The sequence below is a fragment of the Poecilia latipinna genome, unplaced genomic scaffold (genome assembly GCF_001443285.1).
Source record: "Poecilia latipinna isolate Pla-1442-1.1 unplaced genomic scaffold, P_latipinna-1.0 Scaffold1756, whole genome shotgun sequence".
Classification (NCBI taxonomy): Eukaryota; Metazoa; Chordata; class Actinopteri; order Cyprinodontiformes; family Poeciliidae; genus Poecilia; species Poecilia latipinna.
This window is the reverse complement of record NW_015114372.1, coordinates 152521-178121: the sequence shown is the minus strand read 5'-3', so window position 1 is coordinate 178121 and position 25601 is coordinate 152521. Positions and strand designations below refer to the sequence as shown.

At 39.8% G+C, this 25601-nt stretch overlaps 4 protein-coding genes and 1 non-coding gene across 7 annotated transcripts in view; 3 read left to right on the top strand and 2 right to left on the bottom strand.

Moving 5' to 3' along the window:
• Positions 1–238: 238 nt before the first annotated feature.
• ankrd45 (ankyrin repeat domain 45) lies at positions 239–2228 on the bottom strand. The gene is made up of 4 exons (XM_015060946.1): positions 1963–2228; positions 1583–1750; positions 1460–1507; positions 239–1313 (listed from the first exon to the last, which is right to left on the bottom strand). The coding sequence occupies exons 1-4, from the start codon at positions 2222–2224 to the stop codon at positions 1243–1245; spliced, it is 549 nt and encodes a 182-aa protein (XP_014916432.1). The 5' UTR covers positions 2225–2228; the 3' UTR covers positions 239–1242.
• Positions 2229–2686: 458 nt separating this feature from the next.
• On the top strand, positions 2687–2758 carry trnaq-cug (transfer RNA glutamine (anticodon CUG)). The gene has a single exon. It is a non-coding gene; the product is annotated as a tRNA-Gln (tRNA).
• Positions 2759–3492: 734 nt separating this feature from the next.
• On the top strand, positions 3493–10921 carry trnau1apb (tRNA selenocysteine 1 associated protein 1b). 2 transcript variants are annotated; one of them, XM_015060943.1, is made up of 9 exons: positions 3493–3659; positions 5082–5179; positions 5386–5485; positions 6144–6196; positions 6902–7030; positions 7402–7518; positions 7997–8315; positions 9862–9904; positions 10039–10921. In XM_015060943.1, exons 1-9 carry the CDS (start codon positions 3621–3623, stop codon positions 10173–10175), a joined length of 1035 nt encoding a protein of 344 aa, XP_014916429.1. In that variant the 5' UTR covers positions 3493–3620; the 3' UTR covers positions 10176–10921. The 2 variants fall into 2 exon arrangements, with proteins under 2 accessions (XP_014916429.1, XP_014916428.1); XM_015060942.1 differs by having other exon boundaries at positions 9859–9904.
• Positions 10922–11739: 818 nt separating this feature from the next.
• Positions 11740–13917, bottom strand: fitm1l (fat storage inducing transmembrane protein 1, like). 2 transcript variants are annotated; one of them, XM_015060939.1, is made up of 3 exons: positions 13575–13917; positions 13235–13448; positions 11740–12480 (listed from the first exon to the last, which is right to left on the bottom strand). In XM_015060939.1, the coding sequence occupies exons 1-3, from the start codon at positions 13822–13824 to the stop codon at positions 11805–11807; spliced, it is 1140 nt and encodes a 379-aa protein (XP_014916425.1). In that variant the 5' UTR covers positions 13825–13917; the 3' UTR covers positions 11740–11804. The 2 variants fall into 2 exon arrangements, with proteins under 2 accessions (XP_014916425.1, XP_014916426.1); XM_015060940.1 differs by having other exon boundaries at positions 13585–13682.
• A 7078-nt stretch (positions 13918–20995) lies between these two features.
• The window catches only part of LOC106965046 (myosin-7-like), a 41351-nt gene continuing 36745 nt past the window's right edge, over positions 20996–25601 (top strand). Inside the window, exons 1-9 of the mRNA XM_015060922.1 lie at positions 20996–21582; positions 22325–22468; positions 22584–22740; positions 22830–22857; positions 22966–23071; positions 23305–23397; positions 23653–23716; positions 23808–23906; positions 23992–24095. Coding sequence (XP_014916408.1) covers positions 21313–21582; positions 22325–22468; positions 22584–22740; positions 22830–22857; positions 22966–23071; positions 23305–23397; positions 23653–23716; positions 23808–23906; positions 23992–24095 — 1065 coding nt within the window. The 5' untranslated portion in view covers positions 20996–21312. The remainder of the gene's footprint in view (positions 21583–22324; positions 22469–22583; positions 22741–22829; positions 22858–22965; positions 23072–23304; positions 23398–23652; positions 23717–23807; positions 23907–23991; positions 24096–25601) is intronic.

Here is a 25601-nt window from a genome sequence, read left to right as displayed (position 1 = left end):
AGACATTTTCTGGTGTTCACTACTTCTGTCGTTTTTAATGTGATTTGGGGGATTTAGTAGCGGTGCTCATTTTCAGTTTTTCTTTGCATGGCTACTGGGTTTATAGGAATCTCATATCTTTGTGTCTACCTCTCTGCCAGTGTTTCAGTTGTCTCTTTAAAGTCGGGTGATTTACACATTGAAAGAATGCAAAAGCCAAATGAGAAGCGATACGGAGTACATGAAGGTTTTTTTTTTGATCAGCTAACGTAGAAAAACCTTTAGTTACTGCTGAAGTAAATTAAATTTATCTCTGTCAACAGTGTCTTCTATTCCCTCCAATAACATGGTAAATTTTTACATTAACCACAGAAATTACATATAAAAAAACAACCTGCAAATCTGCTTGAACTGACAATTTTGCCTTTAAGCAGCATGAAAGCTAGATATAAAAATCATGCAGGCTTTTAATGTGTTCCTGAACTTAAAATAAAAAAAGTAAAAGTGTGAATGGCTGTCCTATGGTTTTAAAAAGACTATAGCCTGGTTTTTGGTCTGATTTTCCTTTTTTTTTTTTTTTTCTTATTTGGTAAACGGTATGTACAGTTTCCATGAGTAATTCATTTGGCTTCTGTGAATTTCCAATAAACTGTGTGCATGAAAGGATGAGCTGTGTCTCCTCTGATTCTTTTTTTTTTTGTTAAATGTCTCTTATCAAGACTTAAAGTCATGTTTACACATGAATCAGCTCAAGAGATGTTTGCTATTTGTAGAGATTTGCTACACTTTCCAGATTTTTTTTTTTTTTAAGTAAACCATATGTATTCTTAAGTACAACAATAAAGTTTGTGGGCAAAATGGGACGAACTTGAATGTGGATGGATAATTAGGAAAGGCACTCTAAATGTAATAAATTTTTTTTAAATGTGTTCAAAACAAATATTTTAGTAAAAACCTTGCTTGTATATTTTCCCTGTGCATGCGTGTGTACTCTCATGGTACTCAAGCTTTCTCCCACAGTCCACAAACATGACCGTTAAATTAGTTGGTCTCTCTAAAATGTCTCTGTGCTGTTTGTTCTGTATTGCTCTGTGATGGACTGACAGCCTGTCCAGGGTGTACACCCCTCTCTTACCCAATGACCACTGGAGCTCGGAGCTCCCACCGTGACTATGCAGGGACAAGCGGGTATAGACAATGGATAGATGGATGCCAATATTTTACTGTGTTTATAATTAATGTTCTTAAAATTAGGAGCTAAACTTAGTGTCTAGCTGTGCTTTTCCGATGCTTTGATCTGGCAGTGTGGTGACCTGAATCAGTCTCCTTTGTGCCTGTAAAAAAAAAAACAAAAAAAAAACAGGAAACATTACAGAAGAGATTAACATATTAAAAATAATTAATTCGACTACATTAATAAGTTATAAACCTGAAGCGCGATCTGGGCATAAATATTATAATACTGACATAAATACAATACCTGCGGGAGGTTCGTTTGCAGCAGCGATAAGAGCTTCCAGTTCCTTTTCTGGATGGGGATAAACATAATTAAGAGTCATTTCCACTCAATATGATCCGCATTGCTGAGGTGGACATCACACACCAGCCAGTGTGAGATGGTCAATGCAGTCTGTCTGGGAGTATCTCTTGGCCAGGTCCAGAGGTGACTCCTCTCTGAAGGTCTTGGCCTTTAAGTCAGCTCCTAGCTCAAGCAGAGTCTTCACTGTGTCCAGATGGCCCCAACAAGCAGCAAGATGCAGCGATGTATACCCTAAAAAATAACTCGGCAGTGTATCAAGGTGATGGCTTATCCGTACAATAAACAGGTAAATATTAAATCTATAAAGGTCAATCCTGCCAAAGAATTCAAACTTGTACCTGTGTTAGTCGGTAAATGGTTGTGTGCTTTGCACTAAACTGAATATTGTTGGTTTAAAATGAAATAACAGACCCCACTGTGTGATCTCGTTCATTCGCTCTCACCTCTAACGGTTTGCTCGTCCAACTTGGCGCCTTGTTTCACCAGTTCACGGACAACGCTGCTCTTTCCGAGCATGGAAGCGACTAAAAGGGCATTTCTTCCCATCTCGTCCACTTTTCCAAACAAATTGATCTCCTCTGTCTCTTCGGTAGCATCGTAACTTTCCAGAACCTGCTGTAAGTCTTCTACGTCTCCTGAGAGAACGCTGTTGAATATTTCGTCCTGTATTGATGTCATTGTTATCCCGAGAATGGCAGCTACCATGGTTACCGCGTCAGTCGGTGTTACATTAAAGGCCATTAATATGTTACCACACAGAAGGTGATGCTTTTTGTTTGTTTTATTGTTTTTTTTTTATTTGTTTGTAATAAAGCAACAACAAAAAACAAATGGGGAACCCCATAGCTTTTACGCACATAACCTGCATTTTTTCAGCTGAGAGTTTTATGTTATCCACCTGGTTTGCATTGTATTTTACTACTTTCTTTTTAAATTGTGCCTCTTTGTGGAAAAGAAAAAGCAAAGTATAATTTCTGACTTTTTTTTACTGGCCTCCACATGAATTTTACTCGTTAGTAGTCTTATCCTCAGTACGGTCGCCGCTTTTCGACGCGGAAACGTTTGATTTAATGAATCAACGTGAAACTAGGTCACGTTTCCACAACTTCTGAAGTACTTGAACGCATCTTTCACTCTAGCATGAAGCTCACGTAAATGACAGCATGTGGTTCCATGGTGTAATGGTTAGCACTCTGGACTCTGAATCCAGCGATCCGAGTTCAAATCTCGGTGGGACCTTCTTATTTGCAAATTACGAATATATACTTAAAATTGTGGTTATGTTCAATGATTAATCAAATTCAGTTAGTCTTCTAAAGTAAACCGACCTAATACCCCTGTTTCTTCTCTAATCTAGATAACCTTCTGAGTTAAAAGTATCACAATAATAAGCTGTAATTTATTCCTTTTATTTAAATTATATTATTTTCCATAAATAAATAAAATAAACGTTAAAAATTAATGAATTAATTTGTCCACAAAATTATGAAATTGAATATTTTAATATTTGATCAAACATTCTCTGTTAACGTTCCATAAATATTTCAATAACGATAACATTTTCCTGTGACAGTAATCTACAAAATAATATTTAACTCTTCCTTGTCAAATAGATTACAGACTGAGTGGTTAGCTCAGACAGCAACGCAAATCTTGACTTTTTTCTACGATATGGTTCATAATTGTGCGTATCTGATTTTGTAACAAATATATATATATTTTTATGACGTGGATCCAAGGATAAAGTAGCCATTGTTACGGCAATGGCTAATGAGGATCCAAATAAACAAATGCAAGTAACATATATTTATATATAAAAAGAAACGGCTTCATTATTTATATTTTTGAAACACGTTTACTCGCCCTTTTCATATTAGTATCTGAGCTATTTAGAGTAATTTACTATGAAAGTTTGTGAGTTTCATTTTATTTTGAAATTTAGTTCTACAGCTTCCTACCGGAAGCACCGCGCAACCTTCGCTCTTCTACGCTTGCTAAGACGGAAGTCAGTCGACGTGTGGGTTGCAAATTTCTGCAGTGAGGACTTTGTCAGTTTTTGCTCAACAGTTTCTTCTATAGTGTCACGTCGATACTACTTTCAATGATGTTTAACAGGCAAAACAGCCTGTGGATGGGTGATGTAAGTCCCAATCTTTGCTTTTATTTCCCAACGTTAGTTTAGCCGCGCATATAGCTAGCTTGGTTAGCTTTGACGAACCATGAAGACAGATATGCCTCCGCCGAAGTGCTTTGTATGTATGGCTCGAAACTCCTCTCTAGAACTAAATGGTAACCTAAATTATCTAAAAGTTAATTTAGGTTACCATTAAAAGTTTAATAAAAGTGCGAATATATTTAACTTGTGGATAAGCGCTTTGTCATGCCGCAGGAAACGTTAGCTAAATATAAGCTAACAGTTAACAAGTCTGACATGTAGAACTGCAGCCTAAAGCGTTAAAGATCTCATAACTCTGGAGGGCCGAAAATAGTTTATTAGTCGAGTGAAGTATCGTCTTTTATCCAAGCGGAAATATTCAAGTCAAAAGTAGTTGCAGTAAATTTAAATGTCTTGTTTAGAAAGAAAAGAACAGTCTTTACGATAAAATTAACAAAATTACATGAGTGCAGTATGTATATTTAGTACTATGAATACTTTGTTCACTGATGCTTTTCTGTTTTTGCACAAACTAGGGGCAGGAACTACTTACTGTTTAGTGTCTTGGTGACAGTAATGACTTACTTTATTAACTTTGCTTCATTCATTTATTTTTTCTTATTTGGCTAAAAACATACCAATGCATTATCTATACTAGGGATTTGAAGTTTTGCAAAACTTTGTTAAACGTTTTCTGCATTCATGCTTGATTCATGCTCATTCATATCAAGATTTTTAAAAAAGTGATTAGAGATTGTTTACATGTACAATAATAAATCCTGTAAAAGCCGCAAAGTTTAATTTAGTAATATTTGGTAAAGATTGTTTCTAAATGCCACACAACTTTATTCTGAGTTGTTGAGAAGACCTCTGGATTTAAGCTGGCAATGATCGCCTCAGAGTGTCCGATCAGAACACCTATTAGCATATGTGGATGCGGAACAGATGTGGATGTGGAATGAATCAGGAAGAGTCCCGTTCAATTTGTACTCTTTATATCCTTTCCGACAGAATGTACATGAAGCAGGTATACAGGTATACAAGTGCGTGTGTGTGTGGTTCTGTAAACAAACAGAATAATACAAGCCAATTAGAACCACAGTTACAACGGAAACATAAAATAAAGCAAAGCTGTAAATACACTATACAGCTAAATAAATCGGCACATTACCTCTCTAACCGAAACATAATAGCATGAATGATAACAAAACTTACAGGTTTATGAACGCACACAGTCATTCAGCTGCTTCTTTGCTGCCTTTTTTTCTATCTGTGGGGTTACCGAGCTGCACACCTGTGTTGCGTTCAGGGTGCATAGGAAATCTCCTACACATCCATACCCTTTTCTACATGAGTCATATATTTTTATTTGACGGTGACATAGTTACCTCTTTTATTTATTTCTAGTTGGACCCATATATGGATGAGAACTTTGTCAAGCAGGCCTTTAGTGGTATGGGAGAGTCACCGCTGGGAGTCAAGATCATCACTCACAGGATAACAGGGTAGGAAATGCAGAACACTACTGATCAGACATGATTCTGTTGTTAAAGCCTTTAAATGTAAATTTTCTGACTTTTTTGTTGTTGAATATTAAGTTACTTGTTCTCAACTTATTCTCTGTTAAACATTTGCACCTTCTTTTCTTTTATCCACTTGCCTTCCTTTTGCTTAACTTTTTCAGTTTGTTCCCCTCTTTGTCTTTCCGCAGTGGCTCAGCGGGTTACTGTTTTGTGGAGCTGGCAGATGAAGCGAGCGTCGACCGCTGCGTACAAAGACTCAACGGAAAACTGGTTCCAGGATCAAACCCGGTAAGCTGTTTGATTTAGCAGCAAAATATTCACTTTTTTTTTTCAGTAGCTCTCATATCAGAAATAAATGTTTCTCTATTGATATTAATATATTGACAGTTTCTTGCCATCTTCCTTTTCTCAGCGGTAGATTTGGGCCTTTTCAGTGCTTAACTCTTTTATTGTGGATAGCAGAGCTCTGCCCGCCTCGGATGTACTTTGTTTTATGAATACCCACCTGTGTGTAGCAGTAGAACATTTGAGTATTTGTGATCAGTTTAACCCACTAGTACTTGTGTCATTTTAATGGTTTTATGTGACTTTGTGTGACAAATGCTGGACAATAAGGCCTGTTGATGTAAAGCAACAAATGTTCCCATCCTGAAGATGCCGGTTTCATGTGGTGTGTGACATTATGAGCTATGAGCTGCTTGGCACTGCTTGGTTTGAAGTACTGTTGGCCCAGTGGGCCGGCCAAGCTATGGGCTGCCCTGGTAGAGTCTCTGGTAGGAACTAACTGAGGAGGGGGCTAAAGGCTGGTCTGGGTGGTGGAGGTATGTAAACCTAAATAACAATAATAACGCCACTTTTTGTTTCCAGCAATATCAGTGCTATACTACACGTCTTTGGTGTTTGAGGTTGCCTTAATGTCTGCGTTCTTTTTCCCCCCCAATTGCAGCCCAGGAAGTTTAAGCTAAATTATGCCACATACGGAAAACGTCCAGAAGCAGGGTAAGATCTGATTTGTGTATCGTACCTTTACTTTCCTTTAGAGGTCGCTTTCACCCCTTCTGTCTGTATAATAATCCTACATTTCTTCAGATGTAAGACAGTTGTTACAGTAGCTTCTCCCAGGGTTTTATCATTAGTCTCATTCCCAAAATAGCTCCAATGTCCAAACTTAGTGCTTGGACACATCGCGCAAGTTGGCTGGACACAAGCAACGTAGCGCTAATGACATCATAAACATAGATTACAACATCTATTTCAGTCTGTGTTAGTTGTGGTGCGTTTAATGATCGGAAAAAGATCAGGAAATGACAGTTGTCTTTTCAACTGTCGGGGATGATCCAGCTTAAATTCAGCTACTTAGTTTCCTGCTTGCTTTCTAGGTGTGTCTTTAACTATGCCTGTTAAAAGCCAAATAAACAATAGAATGTTTTAATTGAATAAGATACAAATGTTGAACCTCAATTATTTTTTTCCCTTAGGTAAATCAGACCATCCACTGTATTAATTTAGCTATTATTCTAAAACTAAGAACATTTCTCGTAGTTTGCTCATAAACATATAACACCTGAGCTCAGCTTATTTGTCAAACACGAAGCTACATTTTGCTGCTTATCAGTATTGTTTCGAATAAATCACTGAGTTCTTTATGTGTGCACAAATAGACATTTTAATCATTTTTATTTATTAATTTTTTTGCTCTTTCAGGCCGGAGTTCTCAGTGTTTGTGGGAGACTTGGCCTCTGAAGTGGACGACTTTCAGCTGCATCAGGTCTTTAAGAAGTACCCTTCCTGCAAAGGAGCCAAAGTAGTCACCGACCAGTACGGCTATTCAAAGTACGTTGACCACTCTGTGCGATTTTAATTTCTTAATTAAAATTCTTTTTGTGCTTTATTATTAAACTTGGTTACTCAGATAGCAGTGCTTTGGACGTTGACCACCAGTGCATCTTCATCTGTTTTCGAAAAAGGCTGAAGAAATGTTTCCTTGCCGTCTTATGCTAAAACTATTGTTTTCCCCATATAGGCTAAGCAAGAGCAACTCACAATTCAAGTGATGCTACCTCATGTTAAAAGTAAAACAGCAAGTTTCAGTTCTACCATAATAATACCCATTATATTCTGTTTCTCATAAGTGGCTAATACATGGCAAGTATGAGGCACAAACCGGTGGGCAGAGGAGGCGTAACTTTGGTCTGGTTTTTCAGAGGCTACGGCTTCGTCAAGTTCGGTGACGAGAGCGAACAGAAGGCGGCGATAGAGGAGTGCCAGGGAACCGTGCTGGGGGGGAAAACCCTGAGGCTCAGCATCGCTGTGGCGAAAAGGTACGACGCATCTTACAAGATGAAGAGTTGAGGAAAGAAAAGGATCCTTTAAAAACAGAAAATATCAACATTGATTTTTAGAAATTTATCTCAGACTTTAAAAAAACAAAAAAAATCTGATTGAAACATTTAATTGTATCTTTGTAGATGTATTTTAAAGTTATCCAAGTAGTTAAAACTCTGGGGTGACAATTATAAACGGATTTTAGAAAAACGTAATTTTAGGGTTTAATATTTCACCTTGAATTAAATAATTGTTTAACCAGAAAATAGTTTATAAACACATTTGTTGGCTTGAAATAAGTGCTTCAAAGGGGTGAACTGACCTGGAGCCTTTCAAATGTAAAACTTAAGCTTTATTAATTATAGAAGTTTAAGGTCAAGGCTTTCTGCATTTTTAAGTTTTACGGAATAATTCAGTTCAGACAGTTTTAGATTGACAATATTTCAAATCTCCTTTTTTGTTGTTGTTTTTCAGCCAAAAGACGACCTACCCAGGAGGCCAGACTCAGAGCTACAGTAGCTACAACCCGACACAGACCGGTTACTACGGCAGCCACGCAGCAGGAAGTCAGGGGGGTTACTATCCTCAGTGGGGGGGCTACGACCAGTACAGTGGCTACAACAGCAGTGGCTACGGCTACAACAGCGGATACAACAGCGGATACAATAGCAGCTACAACAGCGGCTACAACTATAACTACGGGGCTTACGGTTACCCCCCATCAGGTCACATGATGCCCCCGCCTCCCGTGGGGATGCCACCCATGTCCACCGACATGACGGGAGCTGTACAGGTAAAATAAATACAAACTGATCAACTGGTGCAAGTTAGTTGACTGTAAACTAGAGGTGTGCCGATCGATCGTTCACCGATCATAATCGGGCCGATTTTCATGAAAAAGTGCATGATCGGTGATCATTGGCTCTTGTTGCTGATACCGATCACCTGCATCTCATTTCCAGCCTGCCTGTGCAGCTGGTCTCCTCTTTCCTTCACACTGCGCAAACGTGCAGCAACAAATCCTAAGCGATGTGTAACTATAACGCACTGAGTGAAAGGGGAAGTTTGCGTGTTGCAGCGGAAAATTGAAGCAGGTCAAAATGCATCAACACAACGAAGCTAATACGACATAAAAACAGTGCCATACTTGACGGAGGTTGGCTACATCGAGGCTCACTGCAGTAAAAAAGACATATGGAGGATCAGATAGCAGGTAAAGCACAGCTACAAACACTCACCCGGATTAGCATGACGGTCAGAAAGCTAAACAAATAACCTGGAAAATTATTTAAGTCTTCGAGCTGCGATGTAAGACGCTGGTTCTGCTCTCGCTGTTGAACCCCTGCTACGCTACAGGTAGTAATATTTCACAGACGGAGCGCCGCTTCTGCTCCACCTGGTAGTGACTCTCACACCGAACCTGCTTAAAGCTGCAGCATCTGACCTAAAAATAAATTTTACATACGTATTAAAACTTTCGCTGTCCTAACATGAGACAGATAATCTCTAAAAAATAATCGATCTCCTCTGCCTCCTCCCTGATCTGCATAATTACTCCGCTCAGTCAGAAACAGCCACTCAGAACTAGCAGTAATCAGCTAGCCGCTATGCTATCAGGAAGTTTTCATTCAGTAACTCTGGATTGTTTATTGTAATGGATCCGGTATTTGCCTTTGAATGTCAAGTTTTATACTTGAACTTCTTGGCAATGTTGAGAGGTTTTATTTTGGCTTATTTGTATTATTTAGCCTCTTCAGAGCCTTCATATGTTATCATTCTGTTAAAGGTAGTATTATCAATAGCAGTACAATTCGCACAATGCCTGTTTTGTTTAGTTTTCTTCTTGGAAAAAGTTATTAAAAATAAGTTTTTGTCTAAATTATGGTGAATTCATGGTTCCTTTTTCCACATAATGTAACCGGTAGGGTTTATGATAAAAAATAAATAAATAATAATTATGTGATCGGTATCGGTGATCGGTATCGGTGTATCGGCCCTCATGGGTGATCGGTATAGGTATCGGCAGGAAAAAACCTGATCAGCACATCTCTACTGTAAACTATTTTATGGATAAATCTAAATCTGTTATAGGCTGTAATTTGATGAACCTACAACAATATGGTTGTATAAATGCATTGGAGCTAACTATCAACAATACCTGTAGGTAGCAATAGCATTTGCTCAGTCATTCTAACAGAATAAACAATCTGTTTTCCTGGTTGAAAATTTGATATATTCAGATTAGTATTGATGTACTTTTAGGATTCTGATTAAACTTTTAGTTGTTTTATGGTCCGGTGACAGTAGTTTTATTGTAATCCTGGGTCTGTGTCCAGCAGGGCCAGGAGCAAACTGAAGATGCTGATGATGACACCACAGAAGGTAAAAATCCTTGATCGCTTTCCAATAATCATTTCTACTGGAAGCGATTCATCTCATGAACAATACCGAACTTTATGAAAGAGAAGCAGGATGAATAATTATTTTTCTGATGATCTTGGTGGGATTTATTCCAGAGCCCATCCCTGAATGCGACGTGGAGCTGTGGAACAAGGACTTTATGCAGCACAGTGAGGAGCTTTATGACGCTTTGATGAACTGTCGATGGGAACCTTTGGACTCTGTTGATTCCCCAATCCCAACCTTCTCCTGATATTTCTTTCATCAGCCAATACTTCATTTCTGTTAAGTCATTTTTATACGTCCAAAATGTGTCGCAGCAAACACATCTTAGAACACGCCGGCCAGAGCTCTGTGTCTTACGAAGACAGGCTGGTCGTAGGTTCAGTCACTCTTCTTCCTCTGCAAACACTGCAGAGGAAGAAGACGGATTTGTCAGCCTTTTGGTAACAAACGGAAAGTTGGCAAAGTAGTATGGACACTGTGACGATCAGGTGGTCTCTGAACTAGAAGAGCTGGAATCGACTGGCACTCAGAGGCTGCGCTGCTATAAGCTGAATGTTGTGTGGCGGTATTTCACTTATTAATATCAACAAGGAACAAACATCAGGTTCCAGCGATCACCAAACTCAACGTTTCTTTCAGTTTCACATCGTCTCTAGGATCATTATGCAGATAAGAAATCAGTTTTGTGTGGGTTTTTATTTAAGGACTCTAGCATTTCTCTCTCTGTTGGTTTGCTGAATTTAAACTGGATTGTGGGATGAAGGTGATTGTATGGAGCTACCAAAAGAATTGGAAAATGTTTCCAGCATCCGGATGGAATGGAATGGGTGAACGGTGTGCATCTCTGAGAGGTTTTAGATGCGGCGCTGCTGTAAGGTTTGTGTGAAGAACCAGCTGAACTGATGGTAGCCTTTATTTTCTGCTGCTTAGTGGAAAATATTTTGTATATATTGTCTTTCCGAAGATGTTTTATCAATAAACTATTAAACACCATAGTGATTAACTTTTTTTTTTATAAATGTTATTTTTTAAATGGGGTCCTAACTACACAATCTTACGTAAACACAGTCATGTCACCAACATGTTTTTTTTTTTAAGTAAAATTACTATCTGCAAAAATATTTGACTATTTGTCAAGCAGTTTGACATCCAAACATACATGTTACTTTTCTAATACTTATTTACTTTGGTAATAAATTTGTTACTTGAACAGGTTCAGATATGTTCATTGCATTTTGCACAAAATAATTCTTTAATATTGAGCTTTTAGTCTGATCAGTCTATTTTGAGTTGCTTTCGGAAATGTCTTAGGGTCTGTTGTCACTTTAAATCCAAATAAGCTGCTGCTGGCCACGTCCCCCAAACAATGTTTAGAGAAATTATATAAACCTTAATCCTTGAAAAGCAGAAATGGAGCGTCCTGCACAAATGGCAAAGTGGTTTCTGGTTGGTAAGTTGACGACGGAGTATTGTAGCCATTGTACAACAGTAAAACCAGCTGACCAAACATGGTGGATCTTCTTGGGTTGGTAGGTAACAGCCTGGTGCCTGTTGAATGTTACTAAACAGAATCATATTAACTTATTGCCAAAAAAAAAAATGGCTTGGTGTTTTTTTTTCTTTTTTTTGCTTTTGGAAGCAGTTGAGACTTAAATAGAATCACAAAAACATGCAAAATGCGAGTTTTGCATAATATATCCACTTTAAATTGTGCAACAATTGTAAGCAAAATGTTTGAAGCACCATTAATGCAAAAATAATGACAGGTTTAAACATAGAGTGCAAGAAAATGCCAAAACTTTTCAGGCAAATTTTTGTTGGAAGATTTAAAGACTTTTAATGTTTAAGCTCAAAGCGTTGAATCTGTTTTCATCGGTTAATTGTAGTGATTATGGTTTAGTGTGTCTTCTGCGCCAGCGCTGCTGGTCTTCATGTTGAGCAGTCCCTGACCAGGCCTTCCTGGGCAGTACCAGCTGGGCCCCATGCGGTACCAGCCCTGATACAGTCCCCTCCAGCTGAGGCAGCCCAGCGCTCCTCCTAGCAGCTGAGTGGGGAACTGGGGGAAGTAGGCTAAGAGACAGAGCAGCAGGAAGATCCACAGTCCAAGAAGGAGAACACAGAGCAAAAAGAGGATCCTCAGTGGGGCGTCTGAGACGCCCCCGAGCCTCAGATACGGACCAAACACCGACGTTTCCTCTGCCAGCAGCAGGCAGCACAGACACAGAAGGAAGACGTCCTCTGAAACCTCGTAACCTCGCCACACCATCCCAGCTTTCAGGCACTCGGACTTGCTCTCCCCTTCTTTGAGCACCAGCAGAGGCTGCCCACCGGTGACCTCTGGACCAGTGGACAGAGGTTCATAGCAGCTTCCTGTGGTGTTCTCCAGGAGGTCCAGCAGTGTACAGAAGCAAAGCCAGAGCCCTCCTGCCACTGCGAGCCTGCTGAGGTGACGGAGCGAGTGTAGGACGGAGCGGCGGATGGAGTAGGAGAGGAGGAAGACGAAGGACCCGACGAAAACACACGTCCAGCCCCAACCAGAGCGCAGGAACAACCTGGAGGACAGAGAGGAGGAGCAGACGGTGTCTGTAGGAGGGTTTTATCTTCAGCCTGGAATATGCATTTTTAATAAGCATTTATAAGCATTTCATGGGGAAATTCTTGATTAAATAATATGCAACACAAAGTGACCCTTTACATACATGTTTAGACCTGTATCTATGATGTGAAGTTTGTCAATTTTTCCTCATTTACTCTTGTGTCAGTCAGTCTGTGTGTTAAAATCTAAGTCTCCAGTACTGAGCTTATACTGGCACGTTATCTGGAAAAATAGACATAGGCAGACTTTATTCTCTTTGCATTTTTAAAATGTTCATATTGAGCGTAGTCCAAGTCTGGGCCTATGCAACAAGACTTGAAGTTGGACTGAGTTTCATCTGCTCAGCAAAGAAGAATAGTCCCTACATATTGTCACCTCCCTAAACTGATGGCCTAATTCATCACTTTTGGCAAAAAAGAACTTAGGCCCTTATTTTAGGAAGGTGACGACGTGCAAAGCATAGGCATATCCTAAACGACTCACAAGTGCATTTGTAGTTGAAGGATTTTCTAGTTTTTGTTGGTCTACCACATATTCTGAGTAAATAGAGTATTAAACAGTAAATACATAGAGTAGCATGTGACTGTAACATGACAAAATGTGAAAAAGGGTACAATGGGAATTCATATGTTTGACAAGGCGTTGAAGAGAACATCATTAGCAATATATAAAAACCCTGAGAAGCATAAACAGGAAGTGATCCATCCTACCTATAGAGGAAGTGGCTTCTCTTGGCAAAGATGCTGTGATGGGAAACCCAGAGGCTCAGCGCAGGGCCGAACACCAGGACAGCTGAGAGCAGCAGGTGGAAATGCTGCCTGAACAGCTTGTTACCAAGCAACCTGGCAGCCAGGTCTGTCAGGACCACCAGCACCGTGTTGAGGAACATCTGAAAGCAACACCAGAACCGAATCCAGGCCCAAACTAAAACAGGAGAGTCAGCATTTGAGGGCAGCAGTCTTAGCATAAACAAACCCAATCAGATTCAATAGTGTGTAAAATTTTAACGTTAATGCCGTTACTATGTACAATATGTAAAACATAACTCACTTTGATTTACCTTTGCTGCAAACAACAAGTCATGACCAGAAAGATGCAGAAATGAACCCTCCTCCACTCCCCCCCCCTTGATCCGTTTCTCAAAGCGAGTTTCTGTTTTAAAACTCCAGATCAGATCCTTCGCTGCCTTGACAGCTAATCCAAAGCTGCTGGAAACAGTGGGCGTCTCTGGTTGTTGGCCGTAAACCTGCATCCGTGTCCGCTGCACAACATGAATGAAGTGACAACTGGCTTTGAGCATTCCTCAGAGTCCAAATGTCTGCGCGCTGTGAAACCTGGCCCCGGTGGATCTCCGTTCCAGCAATCTGCAGTGCTGACTCAGATGTAATTTACCCCCCACCCGTTGACTCAACCTGGTCGGCCTCAGCTGCAGCTGAGTGCTTGTGAACGTTTGGCTCTTTCTGTGGTTATTGCTCCAGTTTGCTTCTGGACAAAATGCTAATCTTGTACCTCTGTGTTATCATCCCGGGCATACTGCTTTTATAGACTCAGAATACTTTTCTATTTCAAATGTAACTGTAGCCGTCCAGCTCAGAGGACACTGACCCTTGTCCGCTGAATATGAACCATCACAACATCTTCTCTGTCTGACATATATATACACACACACACACGCACGCACGCACCACGCATACCCTGCGACCTAAATGTGTCACATAGCACAGATGTGTTTTCCTACACATGACAATTTCTGACAATGACGAATTAAGGAGAAATAATGCGATGCAGTGATATTAGCTTAGCTAAGAAGTCATTAAACAAATGTCGTAAAGTACATGCAAAGTGTCTCCTTATGTTTATGTGTATTAATAGCAGCAACCTTTGCACTGTGTCTGCTCTGATACGCAGCTGTTGCAGCAGTCGGTTTCTGTCAATCACACACACACAGAATTCACTACTGTTATCGTCCTTTCTCCCCTACATGCCTCCCTCTCCCTCATTTCATCGACTATTGAGCATAATCAGCAAGAGGCATCCCGTCACCTTAAATGCAATAGTCGTCCACACGTAAACTCTGACCTTCGTGGAAGGGCGCCTTCATTGTAACAAATCCAGTTTTGACACGAGGAACAGAGAACTTTACAAGCATAAGAAAAAGCTCCTCTGAGAAAAATATTTTTTTAATGTGTGTGTCAGAAAAGAACTAAACATTCTGCATCGCCTGAACATCAAAATATGGTGGCGGCAGCATCATGCTGACAGGGGAAGGGAAGATGAACGGAGCCACATGCAAGATGCTAGTCCTCGGAGAAAACCTGTTCACAGCTCAGCAGAAAAATCACCCTAATCCTGCAGTAGCAGCGTATCACAATGTGTCAGAATGGCCTAGTCAAAGTCCAACCTTAAATCCAAATGAGAATATGTGGCAAAGCTCAGAAGTGTTGCAACTTTATTCCCAGCTGCACATCAGCTCCTTCCTTTTAACAGCCATGCATCTTATCTCTTCTTCTACTTTCTCACATAACTTTCTATATTCAAATATAATAAAGATCATAGTCATACCATGACAACATGAATGCATCTGCAAGGCACTGTTAATAAAATATAACTCATCACTTTAGAGCTACATGCTTCCCTCGATGTGCTGTTGTTAATTACAAGTGTCTCTTTGTCATCATGGTTCTGAAACGTGTGGCTCAGCTGAACCATGCTTACTATGACTTTCTGTTTTCTTGCTGCCACGACAGGAATAGATGTGGAGCAGCTTCCTGCGTGCTGAATGTCTACCTTCTCTTGTTTCCTGACGGCATGCTGAAGAAGTTCGGGGTCCCATAATGAAAGCCCTTCCAAAAAGCATTTGAGCAGCTGACATCATGCAGAAAGAGACGACATGTTCTTGTAGCTTTTTTTTTTTTTGTAACTCAAATATGTTTGAATTAAAAGTGATACTTTCCAGTAAGAACCACTGAGATCATGTTCAGTATCACGCTTGTAACAACACGCCGACATCTTTCTGGTTAAAATTTGTTTCTTTTACGTAAAAACAGTCAGGAGAACAAGGAAGTATTTGCTAAATTTTGTGATGAATAGCTAAAGCATGACTGTAGTCACAATCGGTTCTTTGAAAAAGTATTTTTCTCCTTACAGTTTTCTTTTTTAATCATGTCTAAATGTTTCAGATAATCAAAATTTTACTATCAGACTTGACTTGAGTAAATAAAAAGAACAACAACAAAAAAATCTCAAATGTAAAACTGTGTGAAAATTTAATGTCCTGGTTATGGACATTCATATATCAGTTGGGATTAACCGTATCTCTTTGGTAATCTAAGTTACGTTTCGCTAGCCACACCCAGGCATGAAAACTGCCAGACCAAAAGACGTAAAAGGTTGGCCAAATGACACATGAAATATGTTGAACTATCTTAAGAAAGAACATATTTGTACTGAGACACTTTGCAGTTGTAGGTGGGTAATAAGTGTGACTTAAGGTGAGCTATTAGTTTTTTGTTCATCCTCAGCCTGAACAATCTCTTATTGAGGCCCAACACAGGTTCCTGTACTGCTGTCGACATCTGCTGGCATCTTAGTTGGATTACAATTCAATTCAGTTTGTTGGTTTAGCACCAACAAATGTCATCATAAGGGACTTTACTAAAAAAAAAATAATAATAATAATAATAACAACAACAACAAAAGCAAATTAAATCCAATCTTACAGATCAGACTACATAATAGTTAAAAAAAAATGCTGGGCTGAAAACGGAAACAAGGTAGTGAATATGAATAAGAAAAGGTCTGCATATCTTATACACATTTAATTTATGGTGAACAAGTTGGACTATTAATATTAATGTTATTAAAATGTTCAATTAATAACTGACTAATGTATGCCGTCTGCAAATTTAATTGTTCTTTTGTTAAGTTTCCTTTTCTACCAAGACAGTTGCGACAAAGCGCTGCCACCTCCTGGAGAAACTGGGGTATTACAATTTATTCTAAATATCTGTGGCTTGCAGTTTATTTCAAACTTTAAACTTACTATGATCTTCCATAAACAACCCTTTGCCTTACTTTATATGTAATCTCTACAACAACTACAACATAGTTCATATTAAAAAATATCTTGCAAATAAAGATTAACAGTAAACATTATTGGTACAAAGTCAATCATTCCCTTGAAAAACGAATATGCCTCCAACAGAACCAGACTCAGGGTGAGCAATGATTTCCCTATAGGAAAAGATGAAAAGAATGGGATAATTATCAGTGAACAGGTTGATAGTTTATGATTTATTTAATATACAAATCCAGACAAATTTATCCACAGAAAAAAAAAACTGAGAAAGAAAAAAAAAAAAACATCCTCAGGGGCAGAAAGGTTGATTATACAATTAAAATGGAACAGGAAGCGCTCCACACCCACCTCTGCTTTTGGCTCTCTTTGGGCAGGTCCATAACGGGGCCTGTGTGTGTGGCCTCCAGGCAGAGGAGCTGTCAGCTGTAGGATTTAACCTCTAATCCTCCATAAAACTTAGCCTGACAGTCCAAACAGCTGCTGGCCTGTCTGTCTCTGCTGTGCTAATAATCATCCAAACAAAAAGCCTGAGAGGTCGGATATAGACGGCCATGCTGAGCGCCTGGTGCTTCTTCCCTTTCAAAGAAAAGACGGATAAATATGTGTTTTACTGACTGCAGACTGTGTTCATGCGAAACGTTGTTACAGAGCTGGGTAACGTGACTAGCACAGTAATTCAGGCAAAAAAGGTCAGCATTTCACAACTACAAACTTAAATGGGTCAAAAATAATACATACTTTTCAAAATTTTCACAAATAAAAATCTGAAAAATGTGGCACACATTCATTGTGTGCCACATTTTATCCTAACTGTATTTTTTGCAATCAAAACCACAGCTTTTGTGATGCTACTTTAGAAATATTTGTAAGAAATCTTTACGATATTTGCGCTAATATATGACGTTAAATGTGACTTTTTATTACTCGCCATATAAATCACGGGCTACAGCCTGACATCCAGCAAGGCTTAGGCGGCAGTCACTTAAACACAATGTTTTTGGCCACTTTTGAGAAAAATCTGCAGTAAAAATCAGAAAAAATAAGGGGATATATTGATTTTGTGTGAATTTTGTGCATTTCTGAAAAACTGGGGGGACTTATTGATGTAATTTGGAGTCTAGAGGGCCACATAAAAAGCTACAGCGGGCCAGATTTGGCCCCCTGGGCCTCGAGTTTGACACACGTGGTTTAGGGTGTGTGAATACTTTTCCAAGGCAGAAATAATTGAAACCAACATTTCTATCCAACATTGAGAGCATGGAGTGAACAGCTGTGCTGCTAAACACAAATTGCTGTCCTCCATGATGGCGTCTGGCTCCAATCAGTTGTGTTAAAAATGAACTTTTATCTCCTCAGCTGCTGTCGGATGGAAAATGCCTCTGATAGCGTGGCCAGCACATAGCACCAACACAGCCAGTGCGGTCTGCAGCAGAGGGCAGTCAGGTCACTCAAGACCCCAAACAAAACCTCTATTAATATTCATAACACCACCGTATTAATCAAGTGGACACCTGCTGGATTCCTAAAGAATAATAGTGCATAAAGTCGACATCTTTTCCTTGGCCATACCAGAAAATAAAAATAAAAAAACACACGGTACGTCTACACGGTGCTTTACATGCTCAGTTCTTTACTTTCAGGAGATTTGAGTCGTGTTTGGATACATAAAGTGTTGTGTTTGCAGCCACTGATCAGCTGAGGGTCAGTCCGTTATTTCCTGGGAATTGAGGAGGATCCAACTGAACAGGGCGCCTTCACATGCTGCGAATCATCAAAATACAAGCAGCTAATTCCTGATCAGCTGGTGTAAATAAGCGCACGTCAAATACGCTACGTCATGTACAAATGGGTTTTCATCTGGGTGGCAGTCCTTGGGTGTTTTAGAAAGAAAATAATCTCATCCATCAAGGGCTGGAACAATTAAAAAGATTTCATAAAAGCTGCACTGAACTGGGTTTGTTACACAAAAGCCCAATGAGTTTGAAAACGATCCTTATTCGTTAATTGACATGCTAACTACTACCAGCAATGTAACCTTGGAAGATTTAGGGTTAAAGTAGTATTTCACTTTTAGAAACATGTTTCTTCTCATTAGAAGAACTGTAGTATGAACACTGAGTTACAACTAATAGAGAATATGCCTTTTATCAACCTGACAGACAACTTAAATCTACTTGGGCTTCCGTATTGGGGAAAATAAAGCAATAAAGCAAATTGCTTGCCAGTGGTTTGAGACGAAACAAATCCCTGAAGTTGTCACCATCCAGAGGCCAAACATTTATCTGCAGGTATGTCTGAAGCAAGTGCTTACTACACTTTTCCTGTTTCAGTAAGCAGAATCAGGCTGCAGGCAGATTTAAACTTTCATCACCCTGACCTTATTCTCTCAGGTGTGTCCATTGGTCTTAGTTGTACTTTAGTGAACCACTGGGGGAAATTCAGTATGTAATTATAATTCTGTCACTAAAGTGGCTGCTGATGGATTGCCTACTACATACTGTATGATCTACCACCACAGGCTTACAACCTGGCAATGATGAACACGTTACGGTGTGAGACATATTAACTTACACGAAGAGCCAACCCTGTAAATCAGGGAGTAATTGGAAAGCCAATTAGCACAAAGTGACAGTAAGAGACATCATGTAAATTCATCTCCTGAGGCCACAGTGCAGATGACAGCGATGCTAGTGGGTAAACAAATGAGCTCCGGCACTTGTGAAATATGAAATTAGGTTTACATTAGCTATGCTACACTTCTCTTGTTAGTGTAGTCTCATCAGACAGCCGAGTGCATTTCAAAACTGTAATCTGTCTTTTTTTTTTTTTTTTTTGTTGAACTCAGTGATGGCTTTTTCCTTGTCGCATGCCAGAGCAGGAAATGTTTCACTGTAATAATCAAAACCTGTAACAGCTTCAGTCAGAAAATGTAGTTTCTTTAGTTCTAGAGTTGATTCATATATTTCTCAACAAAACAAATTCACCTCTGGGACACAGAACCAGGCTCCTTCCTGAGGTGTTTATTAACAGCGAGTAGAAGTAATTTTACTCAACGTAGCTTGTTTTAATGTGAAACCCTGAGGAAAACCCTTCTATCTAAGAAGAGTTTATATCTTCAACCACCGAGTTTTTCAGGGATATAGTTTAAACCTTATTTGACCTCCAGAAGCTTGCTTAAGAGGTTTCTGAAGTGTTCTGTCTTCCTCCTGGCAGGATCTTCACACACGCTAGAAACTTAGACAACCTAATCCTTTAAGCGCTTCTTCCTCCACTTGACAGCTTTCACCGCTGAGAGCTGTGGGTTGCATAGACACAGCACTGTGGCCACACATTGGCTCAAGCAACAACTCTAAACTGCATGAGAAGCGTACGTATTTCAGAGCTTACCTGAACATTGCTCTGTGCATTCATGTTTGAGGTAAGCTTACATTAAGCAAGGCATTCGTGTTGGCCCTCCTCCTCATTTCGCCTTAACTATTGATCTTCAATTATAAACTGTGCATGACAATTAGCTGAAGATACACTCAAACGAGTTAGGAAACTGGGAGGCCCGTCAATTATCAGGTGAGGTAAGGAGGATTAAAGATGAACAAAAAAATGGCCCTTCCAGCGGTAATCAATTAAACTTTTTTTTCAGATTTTGTGACATTAAAGCCACAATTTTATTAGAACTGTATGTGATAGATCAACAAAAATTAAGTGCCCTTGTTTCAAGAAATGCTTGTTGCAAACGGCAAAAGACTTCAGATCCAACTTTTCCACACAGTTGCCCATCGACCACATAGTCAAAATAATCTATAAATTTGAGTGTAATACTAAAAATTCAGTGAATTTTCTGTACATAGATTTAAACCCTGCATGTCTCCCGCTGCCATGGAACCTGGTTTCTGTTCGTGAGCGGTCCCCACTTGAAAAGAGTATTTCGGACTAGAGGTGACAGGGAAAAGTGCGGCCAAATCCCAGATAGCGATGGTATGCCGCGGCGAGTCATGGGCGAGCTATGCAACAGAAAGTACCTGGCTCTATTCCCTGAAAAATCAAATTATTTGGACACAGAAGGTAGAACCGAACGGGAGAGGAGAGGGCAGCCAGACGTCTGCAGAGCCAAGTCGAGCTCTGTCACAAAGTGATAGAAATGAGGATGATTACCACAGGGTGTCCGCGTATGTGTGTGGGGGCACTGTGGCATGTGTACCTGATGATAACGATGAGTGTGTGAAAGTGTGTGTGGTGTTATCAAGTCAGGGTGGTGCCCTTGGCCTTGTAAGGCCGGTTATCTGGGGTTATATATTTGATCCCCGTCTCCCCTGCAGGTTCAGCAGATGCTTCATCTTCACCTGCCCTCTGTAAGTATGAACCCACTGCTGCGGCTTTCTGTTGGATTTTATTTAATATTTCATCGAAGTGAAAAACATGAATTTTAACCGATTACATATATAATAGCAGAACAAGATGCTGATGAAAGTAAAATCATTTCAAATTATTTCATACATTTAGGAAGTCATGCCTCGATGTTTACGTTTCCATTTCCTGCAGGTCTTTCAGTGATTTTCAGTCTGAAGACTTGAGCTCATCTTTCATCTGAGCTGAATCCACAGGTAAATTATACTTCCTCACGTTTATAATGGTAATTACATCATTAAAAAAAATCTAATATGTGACTATCTTCCCATTACTATGCTAAATTGCCAATAAATCCTTTGTACAAAGATGCAACTGTTCAGACATGGCACTGAACAGGCACTTCTCAATCGTCCGTTTGTCCACAGTACTGCAGCCATGGGGGATGCAGAGATGTCTTCGTATGGTGCGGCGGCGCCGTACCTGAGGAAGTCGGAGAAGGAGCGAATGGAGGCCTCCACGCGTCCGTTCGACATCAAGAAGGAATGCTTTGTCCCAGATTCGGTGGAAGAGTTCGTGAAGGCAACCGTCATCAGCCGGGAGGGAGATAAGGTCACTGTGGAGACGCAGAATGGGAAGGTGAGTGCTTTAGTGTATCAGGCATAAATAATGTACTCTTTAACACCAATGCTTCAGGCGGTAAATAAAACCAGCTGTCAGTGAGTTTTCTCAGATATTTTACCAAAACGGAATGAGGTGAAGTTGGGGCAGGTAAGAAGGCATTAGGTTTACTCCTTGGTGTGTGTGTGAGAGTGTTTATCTGCGTGGAAATGTGTGAATAAATGTGAGTAGTATAGGGAATGAGATTGAAATTAGTGTCACTCTGGTGCCATTAGGCATTCACTCTCTATTTGCTCTACAAAAATAGAATGAGTCATGAATCGTTTACATGAATGGTGGCCTGCAAAAGTATTAATACCCCTTTATGTTTGTAACATTTTTTTGGTTTTAAAATGTGTGTTTTTATTGTGATTTTATGTGTCACAGAAACACTATGTGTTTCTATGTCTAAGACTTGAAAATCAATGTTCGCAAACACTTTGGCAATTAGAGCTTGAGCTAGACTTTCAGCTTAATTGCACCAAAATAAGTTAATTTGTGGGGCCCAATACAAATGCATGCAAAATTTTTCAGATTTCATTTTTTTTTTTTTTTTACAATACGTCACTATCCTTTCACAAAAATGCTCAGCTCTGTGTTGATATATCCCCCAAGATCCCAATAAAGGAGACAAACCAAACTGAGGGACGTGAATTCCTTTTCAGGCCGGTGTATGAAAAACAAATAAAAAGATAAATGTATTAAACTTTCCTTGTTCCAGACTGTTACTGTCAAAGAGGCAGACATTCTGCAACAGAACCCTCCCAAGTTTGACAAGATCGAGGACATGGCCATGCTGACCTTCCTCCATGAGCCAGCCGTGCTGTTTAACCTCAAAGAGCGTTACGCAGCGTGGATGATCTACGTGAGTAGGCTTTTGGGCAACAAACAGTAAACTTTAATTAGTGCACGGCTCAGGAAGTTTTAATTCTATCCACCCAAACTACGGAGAAACAGTGTGATTTTCTCTGATCTCTCAGACCTACTCTGGGCTGTTCTGTGTGACTGTCAACCCCTACAAGTGGCTGCCAGTCTACAACCAAGAGGTGGTCGTTGCCTACAGAGGAAAGAAGAGGAGCGAAGCTCCTCCTCACATCTTCTCCATCTCTGACAATGCCTACCAGTACATGCTGGCAGGTAAAGGCAATCAGTGACCTACAGAAAGCATTCTGAACAGGGTCTGTTGTCCTCACTGACAAAAATGTTTTTCGAAAACCTTTTGACAGACCGTGAAAACCAGTCAATTCTGATCACGTATGTAAAAACCTTCCATCTGAAATGTAGTACGATATGATCTAAAGTCAATATCTTATTCTGCATCCAGGAATGGACTTGTTTTGATGTGTAACTCTGCTCCCATAGTGGAGAATCTGGTGCAGGAAAGACTGTGAACACCAAGAGAGTCATTCAGTACTTTGCAAGTATTGCAGCTGGAGGTATTAAGAAAGACCCCAATGCAAAAGATAAGGTATGTGACGAGCTTTTTCAGGGCTCAGTGCAGCTGGAAAATCATACAAATTAAGTAATTTCTCTGGCAAAGCTATTTTTGCTTTTAGCAAAGGAATAAACTAAAGCTACCCTAACTATAAGCAAACTTTAAAAGTTAATGAATCTTTTGAGTTTAACATCACTTGATTCAGTTGGAAGTAGTCAGAGCTTCATGGTGGATCTTTCAGTAATTGTAATGTGTTTGTTTGACAGGGTACCCTGGAGGATCAAATCATTCAGGCTAACCCGGCTCTGGAGGCCTTTGGCAATGCCAAGACCATCAGGAATGACAACTCCTCCAGATTTGTGAGCGATTGCTTTCCATTCTTGATTATGTTTGTGTTATTTAGTGTCCCAATCATGCAAAAGATTTGGTTTCAACACAGTGACTGTTTCGTATTCTGAAAACCTGATTTATCTTAAATTAGGTAAAAGACCATTTTTTTCCCTCTTGTTGTACAAGATGGACAAATTATGTAGCAACAGAAGGCGAGGAGAAAAAGGAGCTAACTGACAAGATAATCTTTTGCAAATTGATCATTTTTTATTTTGTTCTTTCAGGGTAAATTCATCCGAATTCACTTCGATACCAGAGGAAAATTAGCTTCTGCTGATATCGAGACATGTAAGTATAAGCAGCCTTTTAGTTTTTGCAACCACAATTTTTCACTGTCTCATTTTTCTCATGGTTGTGACTTCTCTCTTGTTGTCTGAAGACCTGCTGGAGAAATCTCGAGTGACCTTCCAACTCAAGGCTGAGCGAGATTACCATATTTTCTACCAGATTCTTTCCAACAAGAAACCTGAAATCCTGGGTTAGCACAGTACAGTAGAAAAAGCAATTAATTATGTTGTAATGTTTTTTTGCTTGATGTTATCTTGATCTTTCTTATCCTCCAGAGATGCTGCTGATCACAAACAACCCGTACGACTATGCATTTATCTCTCAGGGGGAAACTCAAGTGGCCTCCATAGATGACGCAGAGGAACTGATGGCAACTGATGTAAGTTTCTCCATCTTTACTAGACATTACTTTATGAAAAAGAAACATATGTAAAGGGAAATGTTAAATTTGTTGCAAAATATTTAGATGCGTAATAATATGGTTTACTGCAGTGGTTCTTAACCTTTTTTGAGGTACCAAACCCACCAGTTTCATATGCACATTCACTGAACCCTTCTGTAGTGATAAATAAAATATTATTTCCCCCCCCCAAATTCAAGACATAGGGGTGACCCAAGTAGAGTCTAGTTGGGTCACCCCATGATCACTAAGTCTTCTTAAAAGGTAGAGTCTCTGAGAACAGTTCTTCAAAATATAGTAAGTGTTTTCAGCAAAGTTGAGCTGACTGTCTAGGAACGACCCAAGGTATTTAAAATTTGCCACAGTTTCAAAAGGTTGGCCATCGAGAGAACCTGGAACCACTTTAAGGTCTTGTTTATATCATTTAATTAGCTCTACATTCTTAAGAGAATGAAAAATTAACAATAAATAATAAAGACTTTGCGGCATTCTGATTTAGTAATGTAATTATATTAGTTGTGTTACCACCCCCACGCCACTAGACACAAGTTCAAATCCATGCAGAGAGTGGAGCTCCTTCAATCAGTGCTCCTCCGCAGCACTGATTGGCTAAGCAATGTAACGTGATCCTCTGCAGCAAGTGATGGCAAAGCGGGGCGTCATCACGACTTTACACAAGTGTGTTTTTACCTCCGCGGCAGAGGCTCCGCCGAACCTCTGAGACCGACTCATCGAACCCCTGGGGTTCCATCGAACCCAGGTTAAGAACCACTGCACTAAGCAGATCATCAGCTAAAGAATTTTATGTTTAATCTCACCTTATTTATTTATTTATTTTTTACCTTTTCTCGTTCTCTAACAACCCCCATCTCAGCCTCTTACTGTGTTTACAAGTCGCCCCATTGTGAGATCTTCCGTTTACTCTTTACCACTGCAGCATAAAGTGACACTCAAACCGACACCCAAAACATTTGCAATGGAGATTTTCTTCTTAGTTTGTTTGATTCATCTCCAGCTAACGTTCCGGGCAAGAGGCAGGGTTCACCCTGGACAGGTCGCCAGTCTGTCGCAGGGCAACACAGAGACAGACAGGACACTTTAGAGAAACCAATTAATCTGACAGTCATGTTTTTGGACTGTGGGAGGAAGCTGGAGCACCCAGAGAGAACATGCAGACTCCATACAGAATAACTTGGTCTCCCGCGGGATATTTTGTCCCTATGGCCAGTGGCGCAACTGCACATTATTCAGGTGGATGCGAAGACTATGCTTAGTCTATGCTTATATTATGTCTATGGGTAGTACTACGTCTTTATAAGAAACTTAACATCGGTGTGAGCATGCGCAGTATCACAAGGTACGCTGGATTTACGAGGTATGACAGGTGACCATGACGTTATGACAATCTTAAGTGATGCTATTTATTTATTTTTACACACCCTTTGGTGTGTTGCTGTTTGGATTGTTAATCTGACTATTATTATT

Coding starts and splice junctions, on each gene's coding strand:
- ankrd45 (XM_015060946.1), bottom strand. CDS start 2,224: ATGGTAGCTGCCATTCTCGGGATAACAATGACATCAATACAGGACGAA. Junction 1,508..1,582: donor TGACCATCTCACACTGGCTG/GTGTGTGATGTC, acceptor ATCCCCATCCAG/AAAAGGAACTGGAAGCTCTT. Junction 1,314..1,459: donor TGCAAACGAACCTCCCGCAG/GTATTGTATTTA, acceptor TTTTTTTTACAG/GCACAAAGGAGACTGATTCA.
- trnau1apb (XM_015060942.1), top strand. CDS start 3,621: ATGATGTTTAACAGGCAAAACAGCCTGTGGATGGGTGAT. Junction 7,031..7,401: donor GACCAGTACGGCTATTCAAA/GTACGTTGACCA, acceptor CTGGTTTTTCAG/AGGCTACGGCTTCGTCAAGT. Junction 8,316..9,858: donor ACATGACGGGAGCTGTACAG/GTAAAATAAATA, acceptor GTCTGTGTCCAG/CAGGGCCAGGAGCAAACTGA.
- fitm1l (XM_015060939.1), bottom strand. CDS start 13,824: ATGCTCAAAGCCAGTTGTCACTTCATTCATGTTGTGCAGCGGACACGG. Junction 13,449..13,574: donor TGCAGCAAAGGTAAATCAAA/GTGAGTTATGTT, acceptor CTCCTGTTTTAG/TTTGGGCCTGGATTCGGTTC. Junction 12,481..13,234: donor AGAAGCCACTTCCTCTATAG/GTAGGATGGATC, acceptor TCTGTCCTCCAG/GTTGTTCCTGCGCTCTGGTT.